The sequence below is a fragment of the Myripristis murdjan genome, chromosome 9, assembly GCF_902150065.1.
Source record: "Myripristis murdjan chromosome 9, fMyrMur1.1, whole genome shotgun sequence".
Lineage (NCBI taxonomy): Eukaryota > Metazoa > Chordata > Actinopteri > Holocentriformes > Holocentridae > Myripristis > Myripristis murdjan.
Genome location: NC_043988.1, coordinates 25,968,334 through 25,996,115, shown reverse-complemented (window position 1 = coordinate 25,996,115; position 27,782 = coordinate 25,968,334). Strand labels below are relative to the sequence as shown.

Genomic DNA, 27,782 nt, shown 5'->3' with positions numbered 1-27,782 from the left:
ACCCTTTTTACTACACAGACAGGTTTATATTTGGAGACAGCTAAAGGATCCCTGCACCCCACCGTATCTATTGCCAAGTGTTAAACCTGTTCATGGATCTGTAATGCTTTGGGCAGCCATCTCATTAAGCCTGATGATTGCTGTGCACAATTGTGTAACAGCCACATAAGATGAGGCAATTTTACACCCTATGATGAAAATGCTGCTCCCACATTTCAAAATGCCAATGTTCCTATATTAGTTTCATTATCACCAAGATGAAGTTTAACATGCTCCATGGTCGTCAGGGTGTGTATGACAGCTCTCCAAGGAGGACTGTAGCTTCTCTGAAGGTGAAGGGCAGCCCTGCTTGTAACATGTAGATGCTTCTGTTCTTGTTTTTCCCCCATCACTTATAGAATGATTCAGGGGACACAGCACTGGTGTGGGCCCTCCTTGTGCTCCTCGGTCAGTTTCAGTGATTAAAAAGGATGCTCTTCAATGGCATCAATCAAATGTATTGACAAGGGATGTCAGCTGTTTCAGTGGTTTCGCTTTGACAATAAAATGCACACAGGTTAAGCAGGTTAAGCAAGAACTGAGTCACATTAGTTCAGTTTTATTCAACAGTATATAGAGTAATGCAGATGTTCTCATTCGCTCCCAAAAAGACAGGATAATATAGCTTAAGTGGTTGCTTGCTTAATGGCTTTGGCACTGAAATCTGAAAAGGCTGGCATTGCCTAATAAGACTATGGGAATAAAATCAAAATGACTACTTAATGTAATTCTGTACTCACCGGGATTGTGCCACAATGTGTCTGGAGACAAAACCTTAGTCTGGCCCTGCCAAGTAGCTCACTGTACACTGTACTCCTGCACTTATGAAAAAGTTCAAAAGGCTCCAACACAAATATCACATTAGAAAGAATTTATTGCAGGCAAACAATACTATAAATAATATTTACAAACTACAAAACAACATTCCTTTTAATGGGTTCCATAAATTGCTGGTAAACAGTCAAAGTCTGGAGTTAAAATCAATCCTCATCGCAGTAGAGTATGTCACACTGACCGTTTATAAAACTGCAACGTGGGCAGATATTTAAAGCTACATTCAGGAGACAAATTGGATTCAGATGCAGTTCTCAGAATTGTCAAACATGTCCTACCAAATAAAATAACTTGTCTCAAAATGTTAATGCGAACCCCCAAAAGGAAGAGCAAATAAGGGTTTGCCTATATTTACTGGACAGTTTGTTAACTGAATGTGTTTTTGTTAGTTCTTTTAACAGCCATTCAAAATGCATAGCCTTTTATAGGGGTCTTGACCACTTAAGCGAACTACAGCCAGATTTACAATGAACAAAAAGCCTTGAACATGGGGCTGAATATTGGCAACCAAAAAAAGAGACAAATTCACACCACTGGAGATAAAATCTAGCTGTATATGCACTAAATCAAGGAAAACAAGCTGCTCTTCCATCTATAGTGCATCTGATACAAAGATTTTCCATCTCCAACATTTTGTACCGGTGTCCCTTGTAATGACCCCCTGATGTAATCATCTGGCCCTAAGTTATTTTTGCTTCGGAAATAAAAGCAAAAGTTAGTATTAAATTATGCACACAATTGATAAAACTTATATTATCTCATATCTCTCATATATTCAGAAAAAAAAACCTCTCAAACTGCACAGCACACAGCTTCCCTCGTGGCAATAGGTTTAAGAGTGAAGGAAACAAGTGTTTCTGAAAGAATTAAAAACAACAAAAAGAACTTCAAGTCAGAAAAAAGTCTGAATACTTCAACACTGAGAATATTGTCTTGCTGATTGTCCCCCATATTCTATGCCACTTTTTGCTAAGATCGCCGGAAAAACAAACAAACTAAAAGTGTCAGAAAGTGTAAACTATACACAGCTCTTCAGTTAAATTGCTTGCAGTAAAATAAAAAGCATTAATTTATCGAATGCTAGTTTTCTTTGATTCCCCCCCCCCAATCACAAACATCCTGGCAAGTTGAGTAGGAAAGGTACAATATGTGCCTGTTCAGTCTCTCACAGCTCTCACTTTCATGTCATTGTCGCCGTTTCCTCTCTGATTCTAAACAAAAACTCTCATAAGCTTCTTCGATCTCAGGCTCCATCTCATCTTCAAAGTAGCATCTGTGAACACAAAAAAGAGTGATTTTGAGCCACTGATGCCACTTTGTCACTTGTTTCTAGACCCATCAGACAAATGTGTTGCTGTGTAGGGATACACTGCACTTTTGATGCTTTTTATAACCTAGAAATACGTTTTTTATGAAAGCTATATGCAGAGAAATGCTGCAAAGACACAAAAACACATGCATAGAGACAGAAACACACAGTTCTGAGTGAGTGGACAGTAGGAGCAAGCTAAGCTCTCTTTCACACCCATCTGCTGACTAATCTGAATCTAAGGCCCTGGTTGCCCCTGTTGCATTGTGGGCCAGTCAATCACATCCACCAGGCTCAGAGGGGCCCGCAGGTCAATGCCCGCACACAGACACGGTGGTCATGTGACCTGCATAAAGTTGCCATCCAGTCACATGACCAGAGATGTCAGGCCAGGGAGTTTAATTTCTATAGGTTGCGGTCAAAATGAAACCATGACAGTATGATGAACAGGCCAGATAATTCATTGAGGAAAAAATCTGTGGTAGCAATGATTAGCATTTACTTTTCCATCCAGGAAATGAGAAGATCTAGGCCACGAATGAAAACTTTGTATTTAAGTTTTATTTCATTTGGCCATAACCAGCACATGACAATGGAATCAGTTAGCAAGTGACCTTGGTGACCCTGAAGGCATTACCAATTGTCTCTGCAGAGTAGCATTATACAACCAGGCCCACAAATGGGGGGTGGGAGTGGGGGGTGAATGCCTTTGCAATATACACAGACTACTAGAATTATCCCAACTCATCACTCTGATGACACGTTTAGTGTGTGTACTCACGAGTCGTTTCCATTTTCTTCGTAAAGGTCAGGGAAATAGTCCTCCCGCTCCAGGATCTCTTGGTATTTCTCTGAATACTCTGCAAAAGAATGAAAGGCAAACATGCATGTCTGAAAATGTTTTCTATCTAAAGCAACGTTTTTTGGTCATAAGATTCATTTAATTGAGACTGGATCAAAGTCAGTCAAAAGTGCCAGGCAAGCAGATACAGAGGAAAGTATGACTAATCCTAACGAAAAATATCCAAGCAAGGACTAAGTGTATTTCCTAATCATAACGAATAGATGCTGCCTATATGGGGAGATACTGTGCATACAAATGTAAAACACATTAAAAATTAAAGGTTCTTGAAACTTCAAAGATTGATGACAACAGTTTCCACTCTTCCTTTATCAGCCCCCTTTCTTTTGTGCACCATCAATATATGACTGTTATTAAAATAGTCTGACACACTTCATTTGAGTGTTAAAAAATAACTATACTTTGGAAATGCCACAGTTTGAAATTGGTCAAACCATCAAGTGGATTTTAACCTGATCTTCAGTATAAAAGTTTTGCGCATGAAGCTCCTCATATTGTAACCTGGTTTCATACCAAATTCTTGATCTCATTTCTACAACAATCATACACTGATCACACCAGGACATCATGTGTAACACCAGCAACACATAAAGTACATATGCAAGACTTTATTTGTGCCCACACTGGTTCCTTTTCAAAAACATTTTAACTACATTAAAAACACATTTTAATTTAAATTAAAATTGAAATATTAAAATATGTTAATATGTGGCATTTTTGTTCATCTTTCCAATCAAATATTGATATACGTACTGTATATATGACTGTTTTTCTACCTATCCTAGAAATACACCCTAAAATTACAACTCCATAAACCTTTGAGCCACTGTAGGGTATCTTCTCTATTAACTAGACACTGGAATCACCATGTCTTGAATATGTTTCACAGCATTATCACTCACCTGGGTCTGCTGCAGTAAAAGGAGTGCCATCTGCTGTGTAGAACGTAGGCTCATTCTGAGAAGAGAAAATAAATGAATACATAACACTATCATGATAATGAGAGAAATGTACTAAATGGAGAACATGGAGCGCGTCCCACTCACCATGAAGTAGTTGGGGTCGTTGTCTGGCGTGGCGTTGCTGGCTGCAGCAGCAGTGTGGACTCGGCCCCAGTCACTGGATCTCAGCTCCACTAGTTTAAGAAGCATCTGTTTTACATCCCTGAGGACAAACAAGTAGTCCTATCAAAAAATTATACACAGAGTTCCTATTAGGGTGAGACCTGTATACCAGACCAAAACTGGCCATTTATTATGTATCGGATATTCAGTGGTTATGCTGCCCACAGTTGCTTTGGTGGAAAATCCCTGAAAATAGCTACATTAAAAACAGTTGGTAAAACCTGAAATGAAATTTCTTTTATTTGATTTTATAAGTAAACTCAATTGTTTTGGCCCTTATGTATGTAAGCGTTTCCCATCATTGGCTCATGGGTGGGAGTTACTCCTTACTGCCTCAACAAGCTGGTAAACCGAAAATTAATTTAAAAGCTATGTTTTAGGAAGATTTTAACTACCTGAACTACCTGTTTTGGTTTGTGTGCCACATGATATGTAGTGATGATAGCTGGGCAATGTTATTGTCAAACAGGTCATTAAATTATTTTACTGAAGTTTATTCCTCTCATCAAGCACCTTAAATTAAATAGCAGTAGGTTTACAACACTATAAATTGTGCAGTCATGTTTTTCCATACTTAATAACATGATTACTCCTCAACATCCATCTCTCTGCGACTGTAAAACCTTAAGGTAACAACTAGTAGCTGCACCGTGCTTGATGTTGGACTTAACTTCCAAGCAAAAACAACTCAGCAGTTTCACAAGACACAATCACATAGACAATCACAGACCTGCTGCAGGTGCCATCCAGAACAATGTTTTCTATTCTCTGGATCAGTGCTGACATGTCTGATGTTCCCTTCTCTTTCCACGCATCCTCCAGGACAGAGCCTGTCAGCTGCAAAGCAAAAACACACTCATCACCTATCCAGGCTGAGCAGTCAAACTGAATGGCAAGCCAGAAGTATCATGTAAACTGTGACTATAAGTGTTGTAGGCAGAAGCTTTTGTAACCTTAAGTAATTTGACAGCACAGATGAGGTTTGCATCCACAGGACTGGAGAAAAGACAATTCAACAGGTCTTTCAGTGCAGTAAGGAGGATGTCTGCTCGATTCGGAGCCCCTTTTCCACTTTTCACCTGCACAAAGACAGCTGTTCTGAAACTCGTCCAGTGACTGACAGACACACTAGAAATGTTAAATTAAAAAAATTAAAAAAAAAAAAAAAAAAAAAGAAATCAGTCTTACAGAGAACCAGTCAAGTGAGAGGGGCATCTTACCTCCAGGTTAAGGTAGAGCTCTCCCAGGAAGAGCACAAACGAGTGAAATCTCTTCTGAGTGTCTGGGTCTCCTCGCACTGCCACATCCCTCTGCTCAAACTCTGTGCGACACCTAGAGCAGACACAGTGACATAATTAAAAGTGAATGATCAATATGGAAGTGGAGAAAAAGGTAAATTAAAAAAACTTGTGATGCAGATAAGCAACACATAAATTAACCTGAATAAAAACCTTTAGGGCTGAAATAATTCCTCGAAGAACTCAAATAATACAATTTCTAAAAATTCTTGATTCAAATTATCTGCCTTGTAGCTTTGTTTCACGTACTGAACTCTAATGGACACACCAACAATAATTACTGTTACACAAACATAAGATTTGACGGCGTGAGTTGCAAACTGTGGTGGTGAGATGGAGGGAGGCACAGAGAACATAAGTGAAGAGCAAAAAGAGGCAGGCTCGTCTAGAAAACGGCAGAAAGACTGTAAAACTGTAAACACCACCTTCCCCTTGATCTGGAGGATTTTGGTCCTTTTCAAGGGCAATCTGGACTATGAACGTACATTAGCAAATAACCATACAGCTTTTACAACTATGAGTTGTTTTTTTTTTTTTATTTTTAATCAAAACAGTCCACACTACACTCTTAGTGCTGGAAACTTGTGGTGTTTTCCACCCCTTGGTTGTTAATTTTTTTTTTTTTTTTTTTTTTTTGCACCATATTGGTTGTTTTGTTTTTTGTTGGTGCAGCAGTTTGCATGGGGTCAGCATTTTCCTCTGCTGCTGCCTGTATGGTGCCAACAATTTTTACTACTGCAGGCTATATACTCAAAAAAATAATAATAATATTTTCTTCTCATCCGTTTTGGATCCTTGACTTTGAATTTCACATGCAATTTATCAACTGTCAAAAGTATTTTTGCTCCCAGTCCTGTTTACTTTTGACACACATATGGAGAAAACTGGTCAAGTGTGAAAACTGATAGAAAATTCACCTTTTCAGGAGCAGCTGACGGAAGTTTCCACTCGGTGGGCTGATAGTAAGGTGAAGTGACAGGTAGTTACAGAGCCTGGCACCCGTGTAAGAGAAGTTTGGAATGGCAGTAGACTGCAATGAAAATGAAATATAATACTCAATGAGTACATTATTCTACTCCTTCTACTTCATGTTAAACATTCTGTCAGAAATATGAATATTTGGAGGCTTTATAACACAAATTAATCACATTTTTTAAAAAAACAATAAGCAAAATCAGTCCAGAAAGTTTCCAAACCTGTGTATAGATCAGCTCCACCAGTTCCTGCAGCAACTCTTCAGTAGTAACCCAGGAATTGAACATGCTAGCTATGTATTCAATGTCCGACTCAAAGGAACCTGGTGAGGAGCTAAGGTGACCAAGGAAGTCCGCCACCATATCTGCCAATGTCATCTCACTGTAATAGTTCTCACCGTCATCATAAACAGTGGGGTCCTGAAGAACGTGGTGATAAAAACAGAGAAAGAGGAACCAGATGAATACAGATTTTTATAAACATCAGATTTATATAAGTTTCCATCTTTTTCTCATCTTTCTGAAAGCCACCACATTCACCACAAACCCAGCTTTGACTCCAAGCTGACACATCAGAAGGTGTGGGAGAGCCTCTACCATATAATGTGGTTTATGTGGTTAAAAATAAGGACAAAGAACAGTAGCTGTGTCTGAACAAAACCAATGACGGCTGAGAAAGTCTCCTTACTTCATAACTGGTAAGTCCAGAGGGGACAAACTCTGGAGCGTTGGCTGAAAGTTTTGATGACTTGACCAAGGAATCCACATTAGACACTTTGGATGCAGACGAACTGTTGCTGTATGCACTTTGTTGGGGTTTGCTCTGTTTTCTAGCATCTGGAAAGAGGAGAAACACAAATGTGCTTTTTGAAATATTGAGTGTGATACCATCCATCCCCAAATTGGAAATATGTCATTTGACTTGCCCCTTGCACAAACGGGCCAGCTGCAGCACAGCACCCCTCAGCCCAGGTGGGAATCAGTGTCTTCCCCGGGGACAGCTCAACAGAGGCGGGCTGCTGTCACAAGGCTCTGAACCCGGTTAACCTGGCTGCGAACCACCCCACTGCAGACACCTCCGCCCTACACTCACTATGTCCCGTCCACATGCAACACACTTGACATGGAAACTGACGAGTTTGCAATGACTGACAATTTCAATTCTGTCCCCTCTGCTCCAGGCACTGCATTGCTGTTAGCGAGCTAGCGTTACTTAGCCAGCGTTAACTCTATAATCTCAGGTTTGTAGAGAACAAGCTAGTGGGTCACTGGGCTGACAGGCAAACCAGCTAACCGTGTGACATTTTCAGTGAGAGCTTTATTTAGATGCTGCAGTGGCTCACGCCAACCAACAATCCAACAGGTGCATGTCGCAAGGCCAAAATGCTAACTAAGGTTAGCTAGCGCTGTCTAGCAGGTTAGCATATGACGTTAGCGTCAAAATGACAGATTTAAGGCACCACCAGGTTAAACGCGCAAATTGCCAGCATGTCTGCGAGAAAGAACACATTTAAAGAAATTGACTAGTGATTCTGGATGAAGGCCAACATCTGTTTGTGTGATGCTAGTGCTGCCAGTAGACAGTAAACCAACAAGCTAATTCCCAAAATAGAGAAGCGAATGTGAAAGTAGCTAACGTTAAGGGTACCATTAGTTGACAGAGTCCCACCTCCGCCGGCTAAGTCGTTAGCCGTGCTAATGCTGTTCTCGGCTAAAGGCGGTGAGGTCCGCGGCTGTCTCAGCGGTTCCCTCTGGTTGAAAACTGTGGCTCTGCTGTCTCCATCTCCAGCTCCTGAGAGGCCGGGGCTGGCAGGATGTGAGCGGATCCTCCCTGCCCCGGGAGCTCGGTCGAAATTCTCGTTCATGACTGCTGGTTTGTCAGGCGCTCAGTCGGGGTAACGTAGGACCGACAGCAGCATCTGAAAACGGAGGACTCCTGTCAACGTTAAGTTACCAAATCCCTCTGTGCTCGGCGGGCCTGGCTGGTGTTTTACCACAGCACAACGCACCCTATCTCTCTTTCATGTTGACGTTTTCCTGGTCGGATGTAGCGCTACACCGTCCGCTGTCGGTGTACACAACTTTTTCTTTTTTTTCTTTTTCTTTTTTTTTTCTTTTTTCTTTTTTTCTTTTTTCTTTTTTCTTTTTTTTTTAAAATAAGGTCTACTTCCTTTGACAACAAATCTGTTGTCATATTAGTGTTTAAAGTCCAGGTTGAGCTGTCGACCTCTAGTGGCAGGGAGTGGGACCTCACAAGCACACTAACAAATAAAACAAATCCTAAGAATATTTATATTTTTAAGAAACTCATATTAAATCTCGTGTTATTATAATGTTTTGCTATGGCATGGAGAGTGAGGTGATTTGGTTTAATAGATACATCCCTGCACGCTGATGGTGGAAACCACCGGAGATACAATATTATCATGATACTTGAGCCACGATACAATAGTAATGGGATTTTAAACGTTGCAATTTGCTGAATATTGTGATAACACATATAACCTCCCATGTCAGGGGTTATAATACTGAAATTATAAGGAAAACTTTGTCAACATGTTTTATAAAGTTTTTGTTATGTTAATTTCAGTTCAGTCACTTTTATTGCAACAAAATATGATTGTCAAGCAGTCAGACTGACCAACTCTGTCATAAAAAACTATGACAAATAAATGTTGCATCGATACATGGCGATGCAGTATCGATACAACATTGCCATAGAAAATATCGCGATACTATGCTGTATCGATTTTTTCCTCCCACCCCTACTGTCCATTGTAATTCTAAAATGTTTATTACAAGGGCAGGGCAGTCATGCATTTCATGTACACACACACACACACACACACACACACACACACAAGAACACACACACTCATGTATCTCGGACCAGATTCAGGACCTGGTGAACCCCTCAGAAGTGCCTCTCTCCCCCAGCTCACTCAGTAGCTGCCCACTACAAACATGTGTGTTGCACCAGACCTCTCGGTGTAAGTATTCATTAGTTGTTTTTAGCCTCCAGTCATTTTCCACTTGTTTCCAAAGCTGGATCACATTATGCCAAAGAGAATTCCCGTTCCAGAAATGCGGAGACCCACTTTGATAAAAGATTACTGCACCTATTTTCTGTTATTGCCGTTTTTTCCCCTGAACCAGTATCTTGGAGGAAGTTCAAACATTCACAAGTCTTGGGAATGCAAAGGATGACAAATGACAATAGCTTTGGCATTAGGGGGGATACAGGCCATACTCAGCACCACAACTTTTACAGACGGTCAGCAACCTATAGTTTCACTCTTGTGGAGTAGGCTACTATTATGTTCCTTGGTAGACATTATGCATATCCCTGTTGATTTAGGCTACATATAGAGCAATTAAAGACAAATCAAAGGGGGGAAAGTGTTCTCCCAACTTTCCTATTCTTTTACTTCTTAAGAAAATTTTACCCCAAAAGGTGGGATTCTTGCAAGCACAATTGTCAATTTTATTTTCTCAACGATTTAACCTTCCATTTGTTTTATGATGGTTGAGGTAAAAGTTTGTTTGGTCTTAGGTAACTTCCAAGAATTTTGCAAATCTGGCCTTAAAGGTGCAGCAGCCTCAATCTCACCGTATTGCACAACCAACCATAGAGAACACATAATAGTCAATACCAGGCTTGGTGCAGAGCCCGAGTCATGAAATATGTTGCCATGAGCCCCATCTGTCATGGTGTAATGCATTGCAGCTTTCCATAGTATCAATCATTTGTTACGGCGATTCCCTAAACCATCATTAAAGGGACAATATGAGTACACGGCTTATGGTATAGCAAAGTGCTTTTCTGATCTCCTGAATCCTATTTTACAGTAGCTTCCGGTGTTTTAGCTCCATATGACCAGGAATCAGAGTCTCAGGCCAGCTTGGGAGTGTTTGGGAATGAAGACATGGCCCTGCCCGGAGCCTCTCACCTTCTCTCCTCACTCTCCCAATTCTTCATGCCCTCCCTGAGATAGATGCTCAGGGAGAGGCGGGATAAGAGAACATGAGGCCCGGAAGCCTGTGGTGTTAATGTTCTCCCTGTGGTCTTTTGATCTGGCATCAAGGCAGCTGTCATTGATTAGTGCATTTGTAGATGATTACTGAAGGAAGTGGGTGGTCAGACACAGGTCATATCACTGATCTCTCCCCTCTACCCCCTCCCATCACCCCCAACTCTCATACTCTCTCTCTCTCTCTCTCTCTCTCTCCCTCTCTCTCTCTCTCTCTCTCTCTCTCTCGCTCTCTCATTTGTGTCCAACACATGCAGGACTCCGCCATGACCAAAAAACAACATCGCCTGTATTTCATTGGCATTTAAACAGGTGCCCAGTGGTTATCTTTCCATATGCAAAGACTCCTGCCACTCAGGAATGCTGCAGCTACCCAGTAATGGGGTGATAGTAGGAAATGATGTCAGCATCTACAGCCCATACCAGGGAAGTTACCTCCCTCCCATTTTGATGTGGTCGGTCTGTATGTTTCCCGTTTGTTTGGGAACTTTAATCATTAGCGCAATGGTTGCCACATGGAATATCTGTTTAGGCATTAATGGTTGCCTTTTGTCCCCTGCTACCTCAGAGAGCCTGATAAGAATAGACTCACCGTGACCTGAACCAGTCACCAGAGTTTTCTTGTGGCTCGTGAGAAAACTTGGCTTCCTCCTGAAGTCGTTTGTCATTATTGTGGTGCGGTAAAAATCGGTGTTCTGTGCACAGAGGAAGTCAGAGGACCGTGTTGCAGAGGAGAAAATGGTAGTTTTATTTTCACATAATAGAGTTCCTATAAAAAGTAGAGAATGCAAAGGAATGCTTGCCTTTTAAGTGTTTCCCTCCAGTTAAATATTTCACAAAATAAATAAATCATTTCAATACAGTCAAAACACAGTGGTTAAGTATCAAACATTTGCTTTAAATGTGTTGTATTCACTATTGTTTAATGGTTTCACGATAAGCTGACCAAGTTATTTTCTCCATCTTATCCATTTTCTGGCCCTCTCCTTTATGTTACAGAATATCTGGTTTCTCACATGAGAATCTGGACTATAAATAACAGCTTGAGACAGTTTTGCATCTACATAGCTATGACGCCACAGTTCATCAACTTGGACTGTATCTTACATTTTGTCCATATTACACACACATACTCTGGTCCAGTTACAAACCATTTGGCACAGACAAAAGGATAAATATTGCATCCTGTGCCACAGAAAACACAGATACGATCTTCCACACAAAGAACATGATCTCAATCAAAGTCAGGAGCAGAGACCACTTGTTTTCTGAACAGTGTTAGTGCCTTATTCCCAAAGGAGAAATGTCTCTCTTTGTCTTTTACAGTTTGTCAGTGTTCAAAAACTCTCTGTCCAGTGCTGAATATTCTCTCTCTCTCTTTCTTTCTCTCTCTCTCTTTCTCTCTCTCTCTCTGGCCAGATCCAGTTTTCCAGTTCACACCATGATTGGTAAGAAGTGGGTGGCTGTGTTCTTCCTGCGGGTTTTCTTCCCTCTCAGTGGCCTCCCATGGACATTCAGACCCACAAACATCTGCCGCTTCTTGTTCCTCCACTTAGCTGATGCATACGTGTTGTAGCCGTTCTCCTCGATCCGCTCCTTCAGGGTGCAGTCGACGCCAAACTCCCTCTGTGAAGGAGCAGATATCATATTTCAGTATTATAACCCCTGACATGTGAGGTTAGTCATAACATAGATCATTTTCCCATGCAAATCTATTGTGGTTACACACAATGTGGTGTTAATTTCACACTTTTTAACCTTTATGGCAAACTGACTGGTAGCTTTGTGTGCGTACAAACTAGTGTGTGTGTTGAATTGCCGTTCGCTTCTAGTTTTTCATGTGTGTGCCCCGGCCTGGCTATGATCCAAAGTTGACCCAGAAGCCACAGGAGTAGAGATAAGGCCTTCTTTGATAAAGACACAAGAATCTAACACTATCTCTCTCTCTCTGGAGCGTCCAGATTGACCTCTGACCCGGATACTAACCGCTCCATACAGCTCTCCCTTCCTGCTGATAGCCAGATAGTAGTTACTGCTCAGCCCTTTGATGGCCACCACTCCAACGTCCACCGAAGTGATTTCCAGAATACCTAAAACACAGAAAAAGCAATGCATTCAGAATAATCACTGGAAATCTCACGTCATTTCTGCTAGTAAACAGTTTTAAGAATGTCATTTTGAATGCCTCAGTTGAGTTCAGACATGTATTGTATGATAAAAACAATAAAACGCACACTGACAGTAAAAAAAAAAAAAAAATAGTTGAAGAAACACAATGATGCATAAAACACTGCATTAAAAATCAGTGCAAACACATAAACTAGGCCTATTAATCCAATAAAAGTTTGCACAATAAGCAGGGATGAACAGCTGTAAAATGCAATGTACACAAAGTCCTAGAATGAAGTGCTAATTCACAGAAGTGGGAATTCTCATTTTGTGCTATCTTGACAGAATCAAATCCAAAAGAGGAAGAGGACAGAGGAAGTAAAGGGCATAACATGTTTTCTCGGCCCATAGTCACTCCAGATAAGATTGTGCAGAACAATTAACACTGGCAGCCAGCGGTGACAAGCCAACCACCAGTTTTAGATATGGACTTGGCTAAAATCCAGTAATGTTTATGGACACTGCTGACTAACTGGCAACATATTGCGTTCTCCTTTCAGGACATTTACATTAGCGAACACACTGGGTGGGAGATCTGTGTAATGTCACAATTATTCCTGGTGCACATTTTTCATCTCAGTGATATTATAAAGTTACTTTACAACCTACACCTGTGTAACAGATTCCAGCTGTGCAGGTCATTTAGCTTGAAAATTAATAGGTGGATACCAGACAAATTCTCCAGCTGTTTATGTTCTGTTTGGTATGTAGGTTACCAAGTCCCAATGCAAATAATTCAGGTTTCCCAAAGGCTATTAGAAGGGCTAATTTATACCCCAGTAACAAGGGCATGCTTTTGCTGCAGACAGCTATGGTTATTTGTGTGGTCTCAGTATCAGAGGTCAGAGAGATATAACTTCCTAGTGTGTCCTTTGACCAGAGAACCCACTTGTCTCATCTGGTGCTTGTGCATGCATGTGTGTGTGTAAGTGTGTGTGTGTGTGTCTTTGTCTATGTGTGCATGTGTGTGTGTGTGCTGTGAACCTCCCTGGTTCCCATGGCATGTTTGATTTCATGCCTCCCTCCCTGACTTCCTTTCCCCACTTCCTGTGTGGTGTCGTTATTTTATCCTGATAAGCGCACATATGTGTATGCACGCACAGACATATATACACATGCACTCACACACACACAGACACACACATAGACACACACACTGCAGCACGGGGGTGTGAACTGCAGGGAGATGATGACGTGCTTTGATCAGATGTCCCTTCCCTCCTCCGTCTGATGACTGTTTGTGTGGCAGCCGGCTTTACTGTCAAGCCCACTCTGCTGTGGCTGGGGGGCCCGCCGGAGCTGCCAGCTACGTGGACAGTGGAGGATGCAGGTGTGTCCGCAAAGAACAATCCCTCTCTTAAGAAATACAGCGACTTCTCTGCACGTCCGTGAGGTCTTGACTGTATCAGTTTCTAGTTCAAACAGTGGCACCTCGGGGCAGTGAGGTCTGAAGCAGCAAGGCGGCAGTGGGGACTGTGACACAACGGCCATTGAAGATCTGAGAGGGGCTGGTTTCTGTAAGGGATCGGGTGTCGGGTATGGAGTGAGGATGTAAGACAATCTATGGCAGTCTCTGGCTGGTCTGTAAACATGGGAGGGATGAAAGGAGGGAGAACAGAGGAGGACAGAGGAGCCATGACAGTGAGACTGGGGGTGGAGTGAGGATTAGAAAGGCTGTAATGATCACTGATCAAAGTCAGCCACCGGAGGCAGGGGCGAGACAGGTTGGATATACACGCGCACACACACCATGCACACACACACACACACACACACACTACTACTACACATCGATGCACGCACACACTCTCAGTTAATATTGCAGCAGGTGAATGTGCACTTGCACACTCTCAACCTGGCTGTGAAGCTACAAAATATTCATTCACCCTTCCCTGCTTAATCCTGGGCTTGGCCGGTGTGTGCCCGCAAGCAGACAATAATGAGCTTTTTACTGGAAGTATGGGAAAATGCTGTAATAGAAAATATGCTCTTCATTTAGCATGTTCCAGATTACAACAATCAGCCTCAAATGTGACAACGGTGCGTTCCATGAAGGTAGTTTTCTACAAACCACATATGTACGATATAGCCTGAGGCCAGCCAGGCTGGTCCAGCTGTTTACGTGGGGAAACAGCAGTTTTTCTTTTGCATGCTGGTTGCTTTTTCCTAATGTGTGGCTTATTTGATACGCTCTGTTTGGAGTTACAACAGTAAATGGTGCATTGGTTGTGGAATGGAGGCACACAATGCCAGTGAGAATTAAAGGTGGTTTTTCCACAGTGGGATGCCAAAAACCATGTGCTTTGCAGCTTGTATTGTTATTCTTAGTTACACATGGCTTACTCCTTTTTAATAGATGTTCAAAAGCAGTGCAAAACAGCATTTGGACAGATAATGTGGAATGTAAATTTTGAGTTGCGCCATATTCACGTTGTTATAAAAGTGGAAGGAGCGGGGCGTAAATCAGGATATATAGTAATAACACATGATAAGGACCACACTGAGTGTATTTACATAAAGGGGATATTCATCCTATTCCCACCTCCATGAAAACTATACATCTCTCTCCTCAAACCTCCATAAGAGCACCATCTGTTGTTTCCCACGCAAAAGTTGACGACTCTGATTAAAGGAGATGTATGCACATGCACACACATGCGCGTACACACACACACACACACACACGCACACACACACACACACATACATATATACATTCACACTACTTGAGCCACGTCCAGAAGCATTTTGCACACATGGCCCGGCCCCTACAGCGCAAAAACACAACTGGTGGGCTGACACAAACACACACATAATACACACACACACACACACACGTGCACGCACACACACACAGACATAGACACACTAGCACACACACATATATACACAAGCACAATCTTGACAGGCTCACCCTCTCACACCATCACAGCCGTGGGTAATTAACCAAACTCTCTTACCGCCAAGCCTTCCACTGGGTCTTATTTAGCCGTATTTCACCAGTCACCCAGAACTGCTAGTTGTGTATAAATTAAAAAAGAGAAACATGTACTCCACAAATTCAGTTGTGAATCATGGATGTTTTAATTATGTACTTAGGCCCTGTGGATAGCTAGTTAGCTGACTTTTACATAATCTCTCTCTCTCGCTCGCTCTCTCTCTCTGTAACCTCAGCACAAGCTCCCAGCGGGTTGGAAAGCCATGTGGGACAGTTTTGCGCTGGCATCCCCATAAATCTGTGGGAGGCTGCATACTGCCTCTTTAACAGACAGTGAGCAGGGTCCTCACAGGGCCACAGGCAGCACCCAAAACCAGCAACTCCACATCTCACACATATCTTAGATAGAGAACATTAAATATAGAAATACCTATATCCTAAAAGTTTACAGAGCAGTGTGTTGTTGCCTTGCAATTTCTGGCTCAGGACGAGGCGAGCCGCCCTCCACTCATCGCCAAATAACTTGATATTTTGTCACTTCAAGGGAGCATCGAGGGTCTACAAAGGACCTCAGCCCTGGGATCATGTCTAGCCCCAGGGGCCAGAGCAGACACTGGAGCTGCTCTTGTGTAGTATCCCTTACCGTGTGAACCTGATATCAGGGCACATAATCCACACACAGTGTCCCCAGACCCCCTCAGGACACAGCTTTTTGATGGCACCACCATTGATACTGAAGACGCGCACCTTTGATGTGGCCACAATGATGTTCAGCCATGTCATTCATGAACTTGTACCTCTAGACTCTCCCCTCTCTCTCCTCCTGCCATCACCTCCCTCCCTGATACGCAAACAGACCCAGGCAAGCTTGTTCGTCTTTGAGAAGGTAAATATGCTCCTAAAAATGAGGATAAGTTGTGAGCCAATAAAAACGGCATCGCTAAATCATCCTCCAAACCTACATAAACCTCGGGGAGAATTCACACCCCACTATTATGATGAACCGCGCCAGTCTTTCTTGTGCTGTTTCGGTTTCACAACTTAAAAGAAACTAGTAACGAAGATGGCAGTAAAGACATCACAGTGTAATACGCTCGGTAAATAAAGTTGTTTCTGTCATGACCTTGTCAAAACAAACATCTCCTTTGACATTCTGCCTCCCCTTGCCATTTCCCCTGAGTCACTTTGACTGAATGTGTGGTTTAGCACTCCCAAGAGGAGCATTAAACGGTTCCATATACACACACTATATGAGGTTGGGGGACACAGACAGAGCGGGAGAGTGAGCGAGAGAGAGAGAGAGGATTTTTGTATGTGTGTGTGTGGTAGCAATAAGTGAGCACATGTGTCGTCGTTGGTTGCTATATGATCACACACCCACTGGAGCATGTGAGTGCCCGCTGGCTGATAGGCACACACACGTAGCTCAGTGGAAATGCCTGCATGGGAGACTAATGAGAATGCCATTTTCCTGACCGATATGCCGAAACGTACAACATGTAATCACTCTAAAGACGTGTTTCTTGAAGAGAACACGTCAAACTGTTTTAAACAAATGTCTGATCTGTGACTGAGGACATGTAATTTACTTGACACTGGCTGGCAGGCGGGCTATCTGAGTGGGAGAGAGAGAGAGAGAGAGAGGGAGAGAGAGGGAGAAAGAGTCTGAAAGCATCAATGAGACTGACATCCATATCCACCCCCCACCCCTGTTCTTCTGTGGCTGTTATCAGCGCTGTTTACCCTGGGCTGTGAAGACTGCCTGATAATGGCCGGGTTATCTGTCCCAGCTCCTTTTTAAGCCATCTGAGAGCTACCATCATTGTGCTGAATGTTTGGACAGGAGAGATATCAGTAGGATGTCTGGTTTAAAACAAAAAGATGACTCTAATCAGGAATGCTTCATCTAAACTACCAACCAATAGGCACACTATTTGCGGGCCGGTGGTCTCCGGAAATTAAGGAAATAATTGTTTATTCTATAAATTCTGTGATATAACCAAGCAAAGAATTGTTACATGTTAATACCTGTGTATATATGTTGATATCATGTATTATCTAACTTGTGCTAGAAAGAGGGATGAGAGAGACATTTTTTTTTTTTTTAAATAATCAATACCTGATTTGTCAAATTAGGAATAACCAAAAAATTTAGGAAGGCTATTTGGTACCAGAAATGTCCCTGCTTACAGCAATCAACAGGTGCTTCTTGTAATGGAGACTACAAGTTTTAAAATCCAAAGAGACTCCGAGACAGTCTGTTGTGACAAGAAAAGTTAAAAGACTTGATTTTACACAGGCAATTTGAAAAGTTCAAGCTGTCTGACATGTCTCAGCTCAAATGAACCGTGGTCGGGGTCACATTTATCTTTTGCAGCCACAACAGAGGGTCCCAGATCCTCTTTTTTTTTTTTTTTTTAAACTGGTTATTCTTTTATTTTTCTGTGTTATTTTATATTATATGAGTTACTTACTGAGGGGGTCGTCTTTGCTCTTGGTCCCATTGACTGTTCCATTCTTATCAATCCTCAGGAAAAACTTCTGGAAAGAGAAGAGCTTCCTCCTCCGTATGTCCCCTTGTAGGTGGTTGTAGCTGCGCACATGCCTGCCTTGCGGCCCACCAGTCCGACCTAGGGGACCCCCAGTGGTCCCGGGCCTAAACTCAACCTCAGTCTCAGAAACATTCAGCGGGACCCTGAGAGCTCGCGGGATGGAAAGCCTCTGTCTGTCTCTGCGGGACTGATGGCAGACCGCCCCGGGCAGGGAGAAGGAGAAGACCACCAGGGCAAACAGGAGAGGCAAAGCCAGGGAGGAAGGCAGTGTGGACGACTTTAGTCTGGAGCTTGTCCCAGAGCCAGAGTGAGCCCCTAACCTGGCCCCGGAGCAGGACGAGGCAGAGGCAGCCTTACTCCCTCCAGCAGCCCATCTGATCATGGTAGTGTGCTGTGTGGAGGACTAGAGGCAGCCTCAGAGCCTGGGACATGCTGCTGGGGGCGAGGGGAGGCTGGGAGGGCAGGGAGGGGAGCCCTCCAGGGTCCGGGCCGGGGTGAGATATTCCCCCTGCACAGCACAATTGATGTAGCACCTGTATGAAACCCTCAAATTTCCAATTGGCTTATTTTTGACAGTGCGCTTACTTTTCAGCAAGTCACTGTGTTTCAGCTGCTTGTAGGCTGATGGCCAGATATCTAGTCCAGGCCACCGAGTCTTTCTTGGAAAATAAATCAGTCTGGATGAACAATGATTAGGTAAAAAAAAAATTACAGCGATTACTATGCGTGTGTATTCCAGTAACAAACCTGCTTTCCTTCTGTTTTCTAACTCTTCCTAAATTGTTTGTGAAATGTTGACGTTGTTTCTTGGCCGCTCCAGCGTTGACCTTTGTTTGTTCCAGACAGTTACTCACATGAAAACTCCAAAAAATAAAAAGTTCACTGATATCCAGGAGGAAAATTTGCCATGTGTTAAACTCCTTAGCACCGCCGCCGAAATGGAATAAGGTGCACCGCAATGTACTCACTACCTGTTAGAAGAGCAGCTCCACTCCATGTGTGCAAGAAAGCATTTTCAGATTTCACTCTGAAGACGAAAACCAGGATCCGGGACTTAAAGTGGAATGTTTGTCAATCCAAGTGCATGTCAGGTAATCCCTCTTTCTTATTCTCTTCCCCGGTTCCTCTCACTCTCTCCTCATCTCTCTCTCTCTACCCTTCTCTACCCCGAAATGACTCCACCTTCACAGAGCACTGAGGTAACAGTCTGGGAGGCAGAGTGGACTCTCTCTCTCTCTCTCTCTCTCTCTCTCTCTCTCTCTCTCTCTCTCTCTCTCTCTCTCTTGCACTCTCTCTGAGTCAAGTCAGACTTGGTCTCCTCCTCTACCTTGATATTAGGATTCCTGATCTGGTCTCTTCACCTGAAGGGTGATCACAGAAAATGACTGTCTGAGAGGCTGTGTGTGTTTTGTGTAGCTGTGTCACTCTGTGAGCTATTTGATCCCTCCCTCCCTTTTCTAAACTCCCCCTCTCACATATGGGAACAAGTACTGCTCCGTGTGTGAGCGACTGTGTGTGTCTGAGTGAGTGTGCGTGCGTGCGTGCGTGCGTGTGTGTGTGTGTGTGTGTGTGTGTTTAATCGTGTGCATGTGCATGCCTACAGTACATGCAAGCAAATCTAACTTATGAAAGCAGGCGGAGGGACACAGACTTGAGGTGAAAGGGGATATCAGGGTTTATCTGCATTGATGATGCAGGACAGGAAGGAACAGTCTTTGGAACAGTTTTTGATCAGTACCTACAGCTACAGATCGTACTAGTGATTACTCTGTTGGTTAATCAAGTTGTGTGCCGCAAAACAAAACAAAACAAAACAAAACAAAACAAACTCTCTCTCAATGTGTCACTTCAGTGGAAAAGATCTTGTTTTTCTCAAAACAAGTGAAAAAATCTGTGAGTGGGATGAGATAATCCCACTTGTTTGCAACGCTTGTCAACTTGTTTTCTGAATTTTCTTGAATCAAGTCTCAATTTCTTGATATTAGTGGGTTGATCCGCCTTGCTTTCAACATATTTATATTTGATTCCAGAAAAAAAAAAAACTGAAACGAGTGAAACTTCATTGGAAACAAGTGACATTATCTCATCCCACTGGGAGATTTTTTTTTCTTTTATTTCAGGAAAAACAACTGACAGACTGACTATGAAACTAAATGACTTGTTAAGATGAAGTTTTGTTTTGCAGCCTTTATTGTATGGGGCTGCCAACTTTGCAACCATATACACATGTGATTACTGTATTTCAGTGTGTCCAGTTGTATCTGTAAAAGTCATTGTATGCTTATCGGTGTGTTTTTTTGAATCTGTGAATGTGTGTGTGTGTGTGTGTGTGCACGTGCCCGCATGCTGGTGTGTAAAAAGGATAAGCAACACAAATTGAAATGGATCCACTTGTTACTCATTACGATGTGATAAGTCTGACAAGTGGCAGTCCTTCCCAATCTCTTCAGATAAAAATCATATTAAGTTACTATTGCCGGTTTTAGTCTGAAAGAAGGCTTATCACGGGCATCCTGAGGGCCTCTCTCTTTCCCTCACGCTCCTCTATCATAGTGTTTTATCTCTCCTGCGGTGCTGTAATGCAGTGGAGCTCTCCAGTTTCACTCACCAGACCTCTGCCTTCCTCTGTGACTCAGGTGTCTGAGTGGCCTGCAGCCAGCGAGACTCTCTTTTACCAGCCATGCATCATGGGCCCTCAGGCCAAGACAGCCACAGGACGGACACTATTAAATGTGTACCCAAAAAAAAAAAAAAAAAAATTAGGAACTCTTTTTTTTTTTTTTTTTTTTTTTTTTTTTTGGTCATGAAATACACTGTTGAGGTGAATCCAGGTAAAAGCCATTATTCCCCCTTGTAAATCTACACTTATCACAAAGGAGGAGAGAGCACAGATAAAGAGAAGCAGAACGGTTTAGAGGGTTTTAAAGCTTTGAGGCACTTGAGATGTGTCTTTAAATGTCCTTGTGTGGATGTGTCAATTTTAGCCCCACAAATAGCACGGATTGGATCAGGTCATTGACGTTTTTTTTTTTTTTTTTTTTTCCAACAAACCAGCGTGAGAAACGAAACGTGCCCTGGCTGGATGTGTAAAACTCTTATCTATTTCCCCTGATCCCAGCTTTCTCATCTCTTTCATGCGGGGAGCCTGTGCTGTTCCCTGCTTGCCTGCTGCCTTTAAGTCCTCATTTTTACTGCCTGCTTTAATGTCTGTCAACGATGTACGGCCAGAGCTGTGGTCTGGTCTCAGGTCTGGTCTTCACTTAGCTGCCTGGCTTTATCTGGGGAGGGGGGGTTACAAACAAAGCAATCTTATCAGCGCTTCCTTTGTGGTGTCCCTTCCCACTGCGATAACCTGAATCAGCACGGAGGAAACAGAGCTGGGAGGAGCAGGCATCACTTCTATTGATTATTGTTGCAGCAATAATAGTGATTCCAGATTTATTTATGTTATTGGAAATGATGTCCAATAAACCTATAGTCTATTAGAGCTGCATTTTATACATTTTTCTGTTTTGTTTGCTTTCCCTCTAGTTGCTGATATAGCTTGACAACGTTGTCTATGTCTGATTGATCCAGCCAAGTTATCTATGTAGGCCCAGTTTAGGTATTTCTTTCCCCTCCTGCATGTTACTTATTTTTTCTGTCTGTACATGCTCTTACAGTGCAAATAAATGCTCAATATTACAGTACTAAACGCTGCACTGAAAAATGCACATTTTAACAGTTAATTTAATCTTCTTTTCAGTTCTGGTATTTTTCTGCAGTTTGAGTTGTTCCATCCATCTCCTAAACTCTTTCTCTTTCTTTCTGAACCAATGTGCACTGGAAACAAGTGAAAATAGCTCAACAAATTGGGTTATATTCTCATTTGTTTTAAGAAAAATAAGATTTTAGAGCTCAATATGACTGGTTAAAATGCACACTTTCTGCAGTGTACATTTGCAATAAATTCTCCTCTCAGAAATCCGTTATTTTCTGCAGCGCTATGCCTTCCACAGACAGTATGAAAGCTCCCTCTGTATTTACCACCCAGTTAGATACATCAGGAATGTCTTGACCATATTTCGCAATCACAATCATATTCTGCTGCTATCCGGTGCCAGATCACCTTTCAGAACAGAGTGCAATCTCTAGGACTGTGAAGATATGTCTTTAGTTCATAGTGTTCTTTCCACTAAGACAGTAATGTCCTCTGTTGGTGCCTCAGAGGGATGTGCGCTTGCACTGATGCTGCGAGACTCCAAAGATTTGCAGGATTTCTTTAGAGGCCGAAGAGCAAATTCTTTTTAAATGTAACCATGGCTGTGTTTTTTCTTCTAAACGCAATATAAGTGAGCTTTGCAGGGACTGGGGATGGTCTCATCTCCCTCCATGTTCCACCGCTTTAGCTTTTAGTGTATCTTTATAGATCTATCTCGCTGAATTGCATTTCAAAGTTCAAAACAATAGGCAATAGAACAGACAAATGTGCTGCTGATCCCTCGCTACAGGCTGTGGCTCTAGCTGGATTATTATGCTATTCTCCAAAACAAAAATATAATTATGAATAAGGCGGCGAAAAGTCAAATACCGGAAATTCATATGCAACGGCGGAGATGTGATTTCACACAATGCCACTTGCCAAAAACGAAAATGAACCAAGGCGAGACGCACAAAATGAGATTCTTTTTTTTCCCTCCACATGTGGTTAAAATACAGGAATCATCGGGTTCACTACTAGAAAAAACTCCTTTCTTCTTCAAGTTCAAGTTTTTTTTTCTTTTGATTTTTATGGCACTTTCTCAAGAAAATAAAATAATGTGTCAAAAATTTGAAAGATGAATTTCTCATCAGTCAAATTAAAAAACAAAAACCATGCTGTGTTAGGAGTAAAAGTCTGTCTGCTAGATCAGTTTTACAGGACTGTGTTAAGAGAAGCAACTATAGATCAGACATCAGATGGGAGCAAGACGAAGATCTGCAAAAGTGACTGGTGTTATGGCAAAGTTTGATTGTGTGAACACTGAGGAAGAGTCAGGGTGGGGCAGCATGATCAGAGTGGCTCAATTAGGTTTGAATCTGAATACTGGAGTTAAAAGTTAAAAGAGTATACCCTGATATCTGATTTCATTTTGCTAATATTTCTGATATAAGCAATCACTGATGCTGTGTTTTTGCATTGCACTTCCCACAAATCACTCGTCAATCAATTTATGAGCCCTTTTTCCTTGAGATCTTCTGTTGATGGACTTTCTGTAGATGCTTTTCTTCTGTTAGCTCAGTCACGATGGCTGTTGCTGCTTATTCTAACAAACCAGCTCCTCTTCTATTTATTACAAACAAACCGCTGTTGCTGTTGGAAACATCAGACGCAGAGGATTTTCATTACGCTCATTGCAATCCATGAATTAACTCCTTTTACAATCACAAATCATAATCGGACACTTGAGAAGCTGCACCTTGATGCACCGACACCCCACACCTTTTTGGCCTGTCGCTGTTACATTTTAGCATGCGGCCCTCTATACCAGAGTTTGGGTTAAACCTGATATTTATTTTGACAACAGGTGGATCTAACTCTGAACAGCGTGCACCGTGTTGCTCTGCGTCTGCTCGCGGTGTCAGCATTCACAAGTTCAACTGTGGTAAAACCTTATTCACCTTAGTCACGTCATGTGTGTCTGATTTTGGTTGGCCTCGCTGCGAGAATATCGGTCCCTCCCTCTCGTACACTATCATTAAGCAGATGTTTTACGAAGAAAAAAGCACCTCACTCGGCGTTACTTAAGCTCATATCCGTATGTGGTCTATGAGGGAATCAAACGCACAGCTCACAAACAACAAAACTGACCTATGGGAACCATGTGTGTGTCTCTGTCTGTGTTCCCCGGGGCCTGAGCTGTGTGTGTTGGGTCAGAGGAGGCCGAGGCTTTAATAAAGGAACAGGCCTGGTACAGGGATGCCAGTCTGACTGCCGGGGGACATGCAGCCTGATGGGGTCCAGATGAGAGCCACCACACTGGACTTTGTGCTCCAAACCTCCTACCAATTGGTGGACAGATTACGACCCACACTGCTCTCTGCGTTGGGATTTAATAGGTAAGAAGTCAGATTAAATTAACACTCTCCTTAAAGCTCTTCAGGGAAATGTAAAATGTGTTACCTCAAGTTGCAGAGATAATTTGCAAAACACATGCTTGGCTTGTAACCAGTTTTTTTTCTGTTGGTCATCAAATGTAAATATTTAATGTGTCCCTGGCCGTTGAGTGGAGGGGTGTCTGGTAACCCAGATGAGGTTGCTGTTTCCTGCCGTACGGTGAGCAATAGATGTTTGTCATGTTATCTTTCTCATCCTGAAAAGGCCCTTACATCATCCTCTCTGCTGAGTGTCAGTTTCAACAGGGCAGGGGAATTTATTTACAGGTCAGACACTGGAACAACTTATCCACAATGAACTGTCCTCAGCCTTCCTCAGGGCAACATGAGGTGACAATGCAGGAAATATTACAACTAAATATTACATTTTTAGCACCAGAAGGAGTGGTGTGACAGACACAAGGACTCTCTGTGGTAAAGAAATTAAAAAAAAAAAAAAAAAAAGTCAATAATGTGCTATAGTGGTCATAAAAATGCATCATTTTATCATTGATTGTGCTAATGGGACAAATCAGATGACCTCTGTTTTAAGAAAGATGACCTTTTATGAAAAGTCTGTGTTTCTGCATCAGCTAGGTCTCTGGAGCTGTGTGCTGGCTGAGTTGCAGCATCACAAACTAATTTAATGTATGATAACTGATGAACTGGGTATAATAAAATTATATTTAGAATAAAGGAACCTATATTTTAAATTTGCTGGTATTGTGTTGCACAAGCCAACTGTAACCATAGATGAATACACTGGAGAATAATCATTTACCCTAAATTGTGTTATTCAATATAATTATTTATAATTAATTATAAATAACTATATTTATTAATTATTATTATTAATTATAATTATAATTATTCAAACCAGGATTATTAACAACAGAAAAAATCCTCGGAAAAAAAAATGACCCAATAAAAACAAGTGAGAAAAATAAGCTATTTTCCAGGCTACTTCCAGGCAAATAAATAAGTAAGTAAATATGTATATAAGTAATTAAGTAAATACTATCTAGCAAACTCAAAACTGTAATGCCTAAGCAGAGAAACTCAGATTTCTTCTTTCTCTTTTGGGAAAAATCTTGCAGTTTGCTTAAGTTTTGGAAGACAACAAAACAGGCAAACATTGATAACTGGCTGAGGAAATTACAGTTTTACCAGTACCAACACCAATTTACAGCCTGCTGGAAGAAAATTACATCAAGGATATAATTCTTGGAGGAACTCTTAAATCAGTTTAAAATCCATCAAAGTTTTAATTGGAGTTCAAAGTTTTTGAGCTACAGAGTTGAAGTTAATCTGGGTTTAAAGAAGAAGCTTAACTTGCACTTACAGGAAGGTTGAAGTTTAATCAGAATCAGAATCAGAATCACTTTATTTGCCAAGTGTAAACTGTACACAGGAATTTGTCTTGGTGCTGCAGTGCAGAGAAAGAAGAAAAAAATTTAAGTTAAAAGCAAAGAGGTCAACAAGTTAAATACAAGAATTATATGCATACCTGCATATAATCCTGCACCTTTCAGCAGGATTTCAATTCACTGATCAATTCACGATTTATTCCAGATCAAAAGTCTTTCACCCATCCTACAGTATGGATCAGGAATGTGAGGACACATTAAAACTCAGAGAGAACATGAAAGCTGAAAAGATGAAAGGACATATTTTACGTCACTTCCTGGTTGAGGCAATAGCCACTGCAAAGTCATAAACTGAGGCATTTTCTGATATTTTCAGGCTTTTCATGAATGTGAGCTCAATAAAGTGATGGTTACACGCTAAATATGGGCTGAAACAACACAGCAACCCACAGGCATACTTCCCCTGGTCTGCCTGTGGAAAAAAGTGTCATATCCACTGTGTATGGTGGAGGTTAACAAGCCAGAGGAGGAAAAATAAGATTCTTTCCATTGTGCAATGACGACTCTGACACAAACACCAGTAGACAGTTTCAAATGAAGCAACACTCAGTGACATAACGCAGAACGAGAGATGTGGTTAGGTAATGCAACAAGATGGAGTTTGCTTCGTCATGAGAACACACACATGCACGCACACACATGCAAACACACACTGCACTTAGGACATGATGCTCCACATTGGCCCAGTGTTGTGTTACTCCTTCCATTACTGCTGACTAACTCTTGCTCTGGGTTGAATGACAGCAGCGGGGCGTGTGGAGCGGAGCCGCGTCCGTTCGTGTCAGGTTATCTGGCACACAGGAACCTGGGAAATCTGGGCCAGCTGAACCCGATCCCTGAAACAGAGCCTGATGCTGCTGATTCTGGTGTTACACATCCAGCAGCATCTGGCATTCGCAGGTGAGAATGACTGTCGACCTCCAGGGTCATGACGCAAAACACCAACTTCATGCAACACGTTCAATTCACACTTTGCTATAGACCGCAATTTGATTTAAGAACAAATTTCCTTTATTAGGAGATTCAATTTGACCCAATTTTGAAAACTAAGATTCAAGTCAATGATTCGATTCAGGGCTTCTGGCTAATAAACATGTGCACTAATATAAGACTAGACTGAGGAGTGAAAAAAATCCGACAACAGAATTATTTTAGTATTATTTATTCTAAAAAAAAAAAATATATGAAAAAAGTTGCAGTCCATAATATTTCACTAGATTACAACAGGGTTTGGCTTTTTTGTTTTAAATCATGAATGATTCGATTCAGAGGATTTCAGAGGAGGCTGGAGGCTGAAGCCTGAGGGATTCAGTCCAGTTCATTTCCTTTTATCAGTTGAATCGTCACGCAATGAATGAATCGTTGTGCCAGTAATTCAAACAATTTGAATTTTACAAAAAAAAAAAAAAAAAAAAGTCACAGTCACAAAGCACTTATGACACAGAAATCTTACATCATAACATTTATTGCAGGGGACATGTGGAAGACAGCTCAGTCAAGATAACGCACAGTATGTATGACAACAGTAATGCCTGTACAAAATCATATAAACAACGCGGCCATCTTCAGTGGGGCCTGAGAGGGATGACCTGCAACACCTCATTCTCATTGGTCGGTTTTATAAAAGAGGAGGAGCACCACAGGTCGGACCGCAGAACTGTGCAGGTTCTGCAGCCCAACAAATGATCATCGACAATCACAGCACGCTGCCCGAAGCAGGAACTTGTACCCAAAATAGTGTAAACACAGTGCCAGCTTCTCACAGAACAATATATGTGTACAGTATAAAAACATACAGATTATTATCAACAGTATATTGCGATCATTTATTTACACGATGCACGTACCAGTTCACTTGGAAAATAATAGTAAACATATAAAAAAAAATTAAAATCTGGAAAATGTTCAGCTGTTTCTTTGTGAATCATCAGCACCACAGATTGAAAGACAAGCACCATGAACCGTCAAGGAACAAATAGACCGTAATTTCTTTTTTTCAACTTGGTAAAGATGGTACAGGACATTGTGGTATAAATTAATGTATCCACTAAGAGTCCACTGAAAACTTTGCACTCCTGCTATGTTGCAATGCAATCCAGACATGGGAATCA

At 41.8% G+C, this 27,782-nt stretch overlaps 2 protein-coding genes across 4 annotated transcripts; both read right to left on the bottom strand.

Annotated features, from left to right (window-relative positions):
- Window positions 1–582: 582 nt before the first annotated feature.
- paip1 (poly(A) binding protein interacting protein 1) lies at window positions 583–8,644 on the bottom strand. Of its 3 annotated transcripts, XM_030060518.1 has the most exons (12): window positions 8,450–8,644; window positions 8,089–8,359; window positions 7,129–7,277; window positions 6,663–6,860; window positions 6,384–6,496; window positions 5,389–5,500; window positions 5,122–5,247; window positions 4,899–5,005; window positions 4,091–4,208; window positions 3,947–4,001; window positions 2,964–3,042; window positions 583–2,146 (listed from the first exon to the last, which is right to left on the bottom strand). In XM_030060518.1, exons 2-12 carry the CDS (start codon window positions 8,303–8,305, stop codon window positions 2,059–2,061), a joined length of 1,362 nt encoding a protein of 453 aa, XP_029916378.1. In that variant the 5' UTR covers window positions 8,306–8,359; window positions 8,450–8,644; the 3' UTR covers window positions 583–2,058. The 3 variants fall into 3 exon arrangements, with proteins under 3 accessions (XP_029916378.1, XP_029916377.1, XP_029916379.1); XM_030060517.1 differs by having other exon boundaries at window positions 8,089–8,644; XM_030060519.1 differs by having other exon boundaries at window positions 8,110–8,642.
- A 3,261-nt stretch (window positions 8,645–11,905) lies between these two features.
- Window positions 11,906–18,512, bottom strand: fgf10b (fibroblast growth factor 10b). Its single transcript, XM_030060584.1, has 3 exons — window positions 18,053–18,512; window positions 12,458–12,561; window positions 11,906–12,097 (listed from the first exon to the last, which is right to left on the bottom strand). The coding sequence occupies exons 1-3, from the start codon at window positions 18,510–18,512 to the stop codon at window positions 11,906–11,908; spliced, it is 756 nt and encodes a 251-aa protein (XP_029916444.1).
- Between the last annotated feature and the right edge of the window lie 9,270 nt (window positions 18,513–27,782).

Bases quoted from the DNA above. Each gene is read 5' to 3' on its own strand.
- paip1 (XM_030060517.1), bottom strand. From the start codon at position 8,305: ATGAACGAGAATTTCGACCGAGCTCCCGGGGCAGGGAGGATCCGCTCA. The intron at 4,209-4,898 runs GTCTGTGATTGT...GTTTGTCCTCAG, and splicing joins CTGGATGGCACCTGCAGCAG to GGATGTAAAACAGATGCTTC. The intron at 3,043-3,946 runs GTGAGTGATAAT...ATTCTTTTGCAG, and splicing joins TTTTACTGCAGCAGACCCAG to AGTATTCAGAGAAATACCAA.
- fgf10b (XM_030060584.1), bottom strand. From the start codon at position 18,512: ATGATCAGATGGGCTGCTGGAGGGAGTAAGGCTGCCTCTGCCTCGTCC. The intron at 12,562-18,052 runs GTAAGTAACTCA...TCTGTGTTTTAG, and splicing joins GAGCAAAGACGACCCCCTCA to GTATTCTGGAAATCACTTCG. The intron at 12,098-12,457 runs GTTAGTATCCGG...GCTCCTTCACAG, and splicing joins AGGGAGAGCTGTATGGAGCG to AGGGAGTTTGGCGTCGACTG.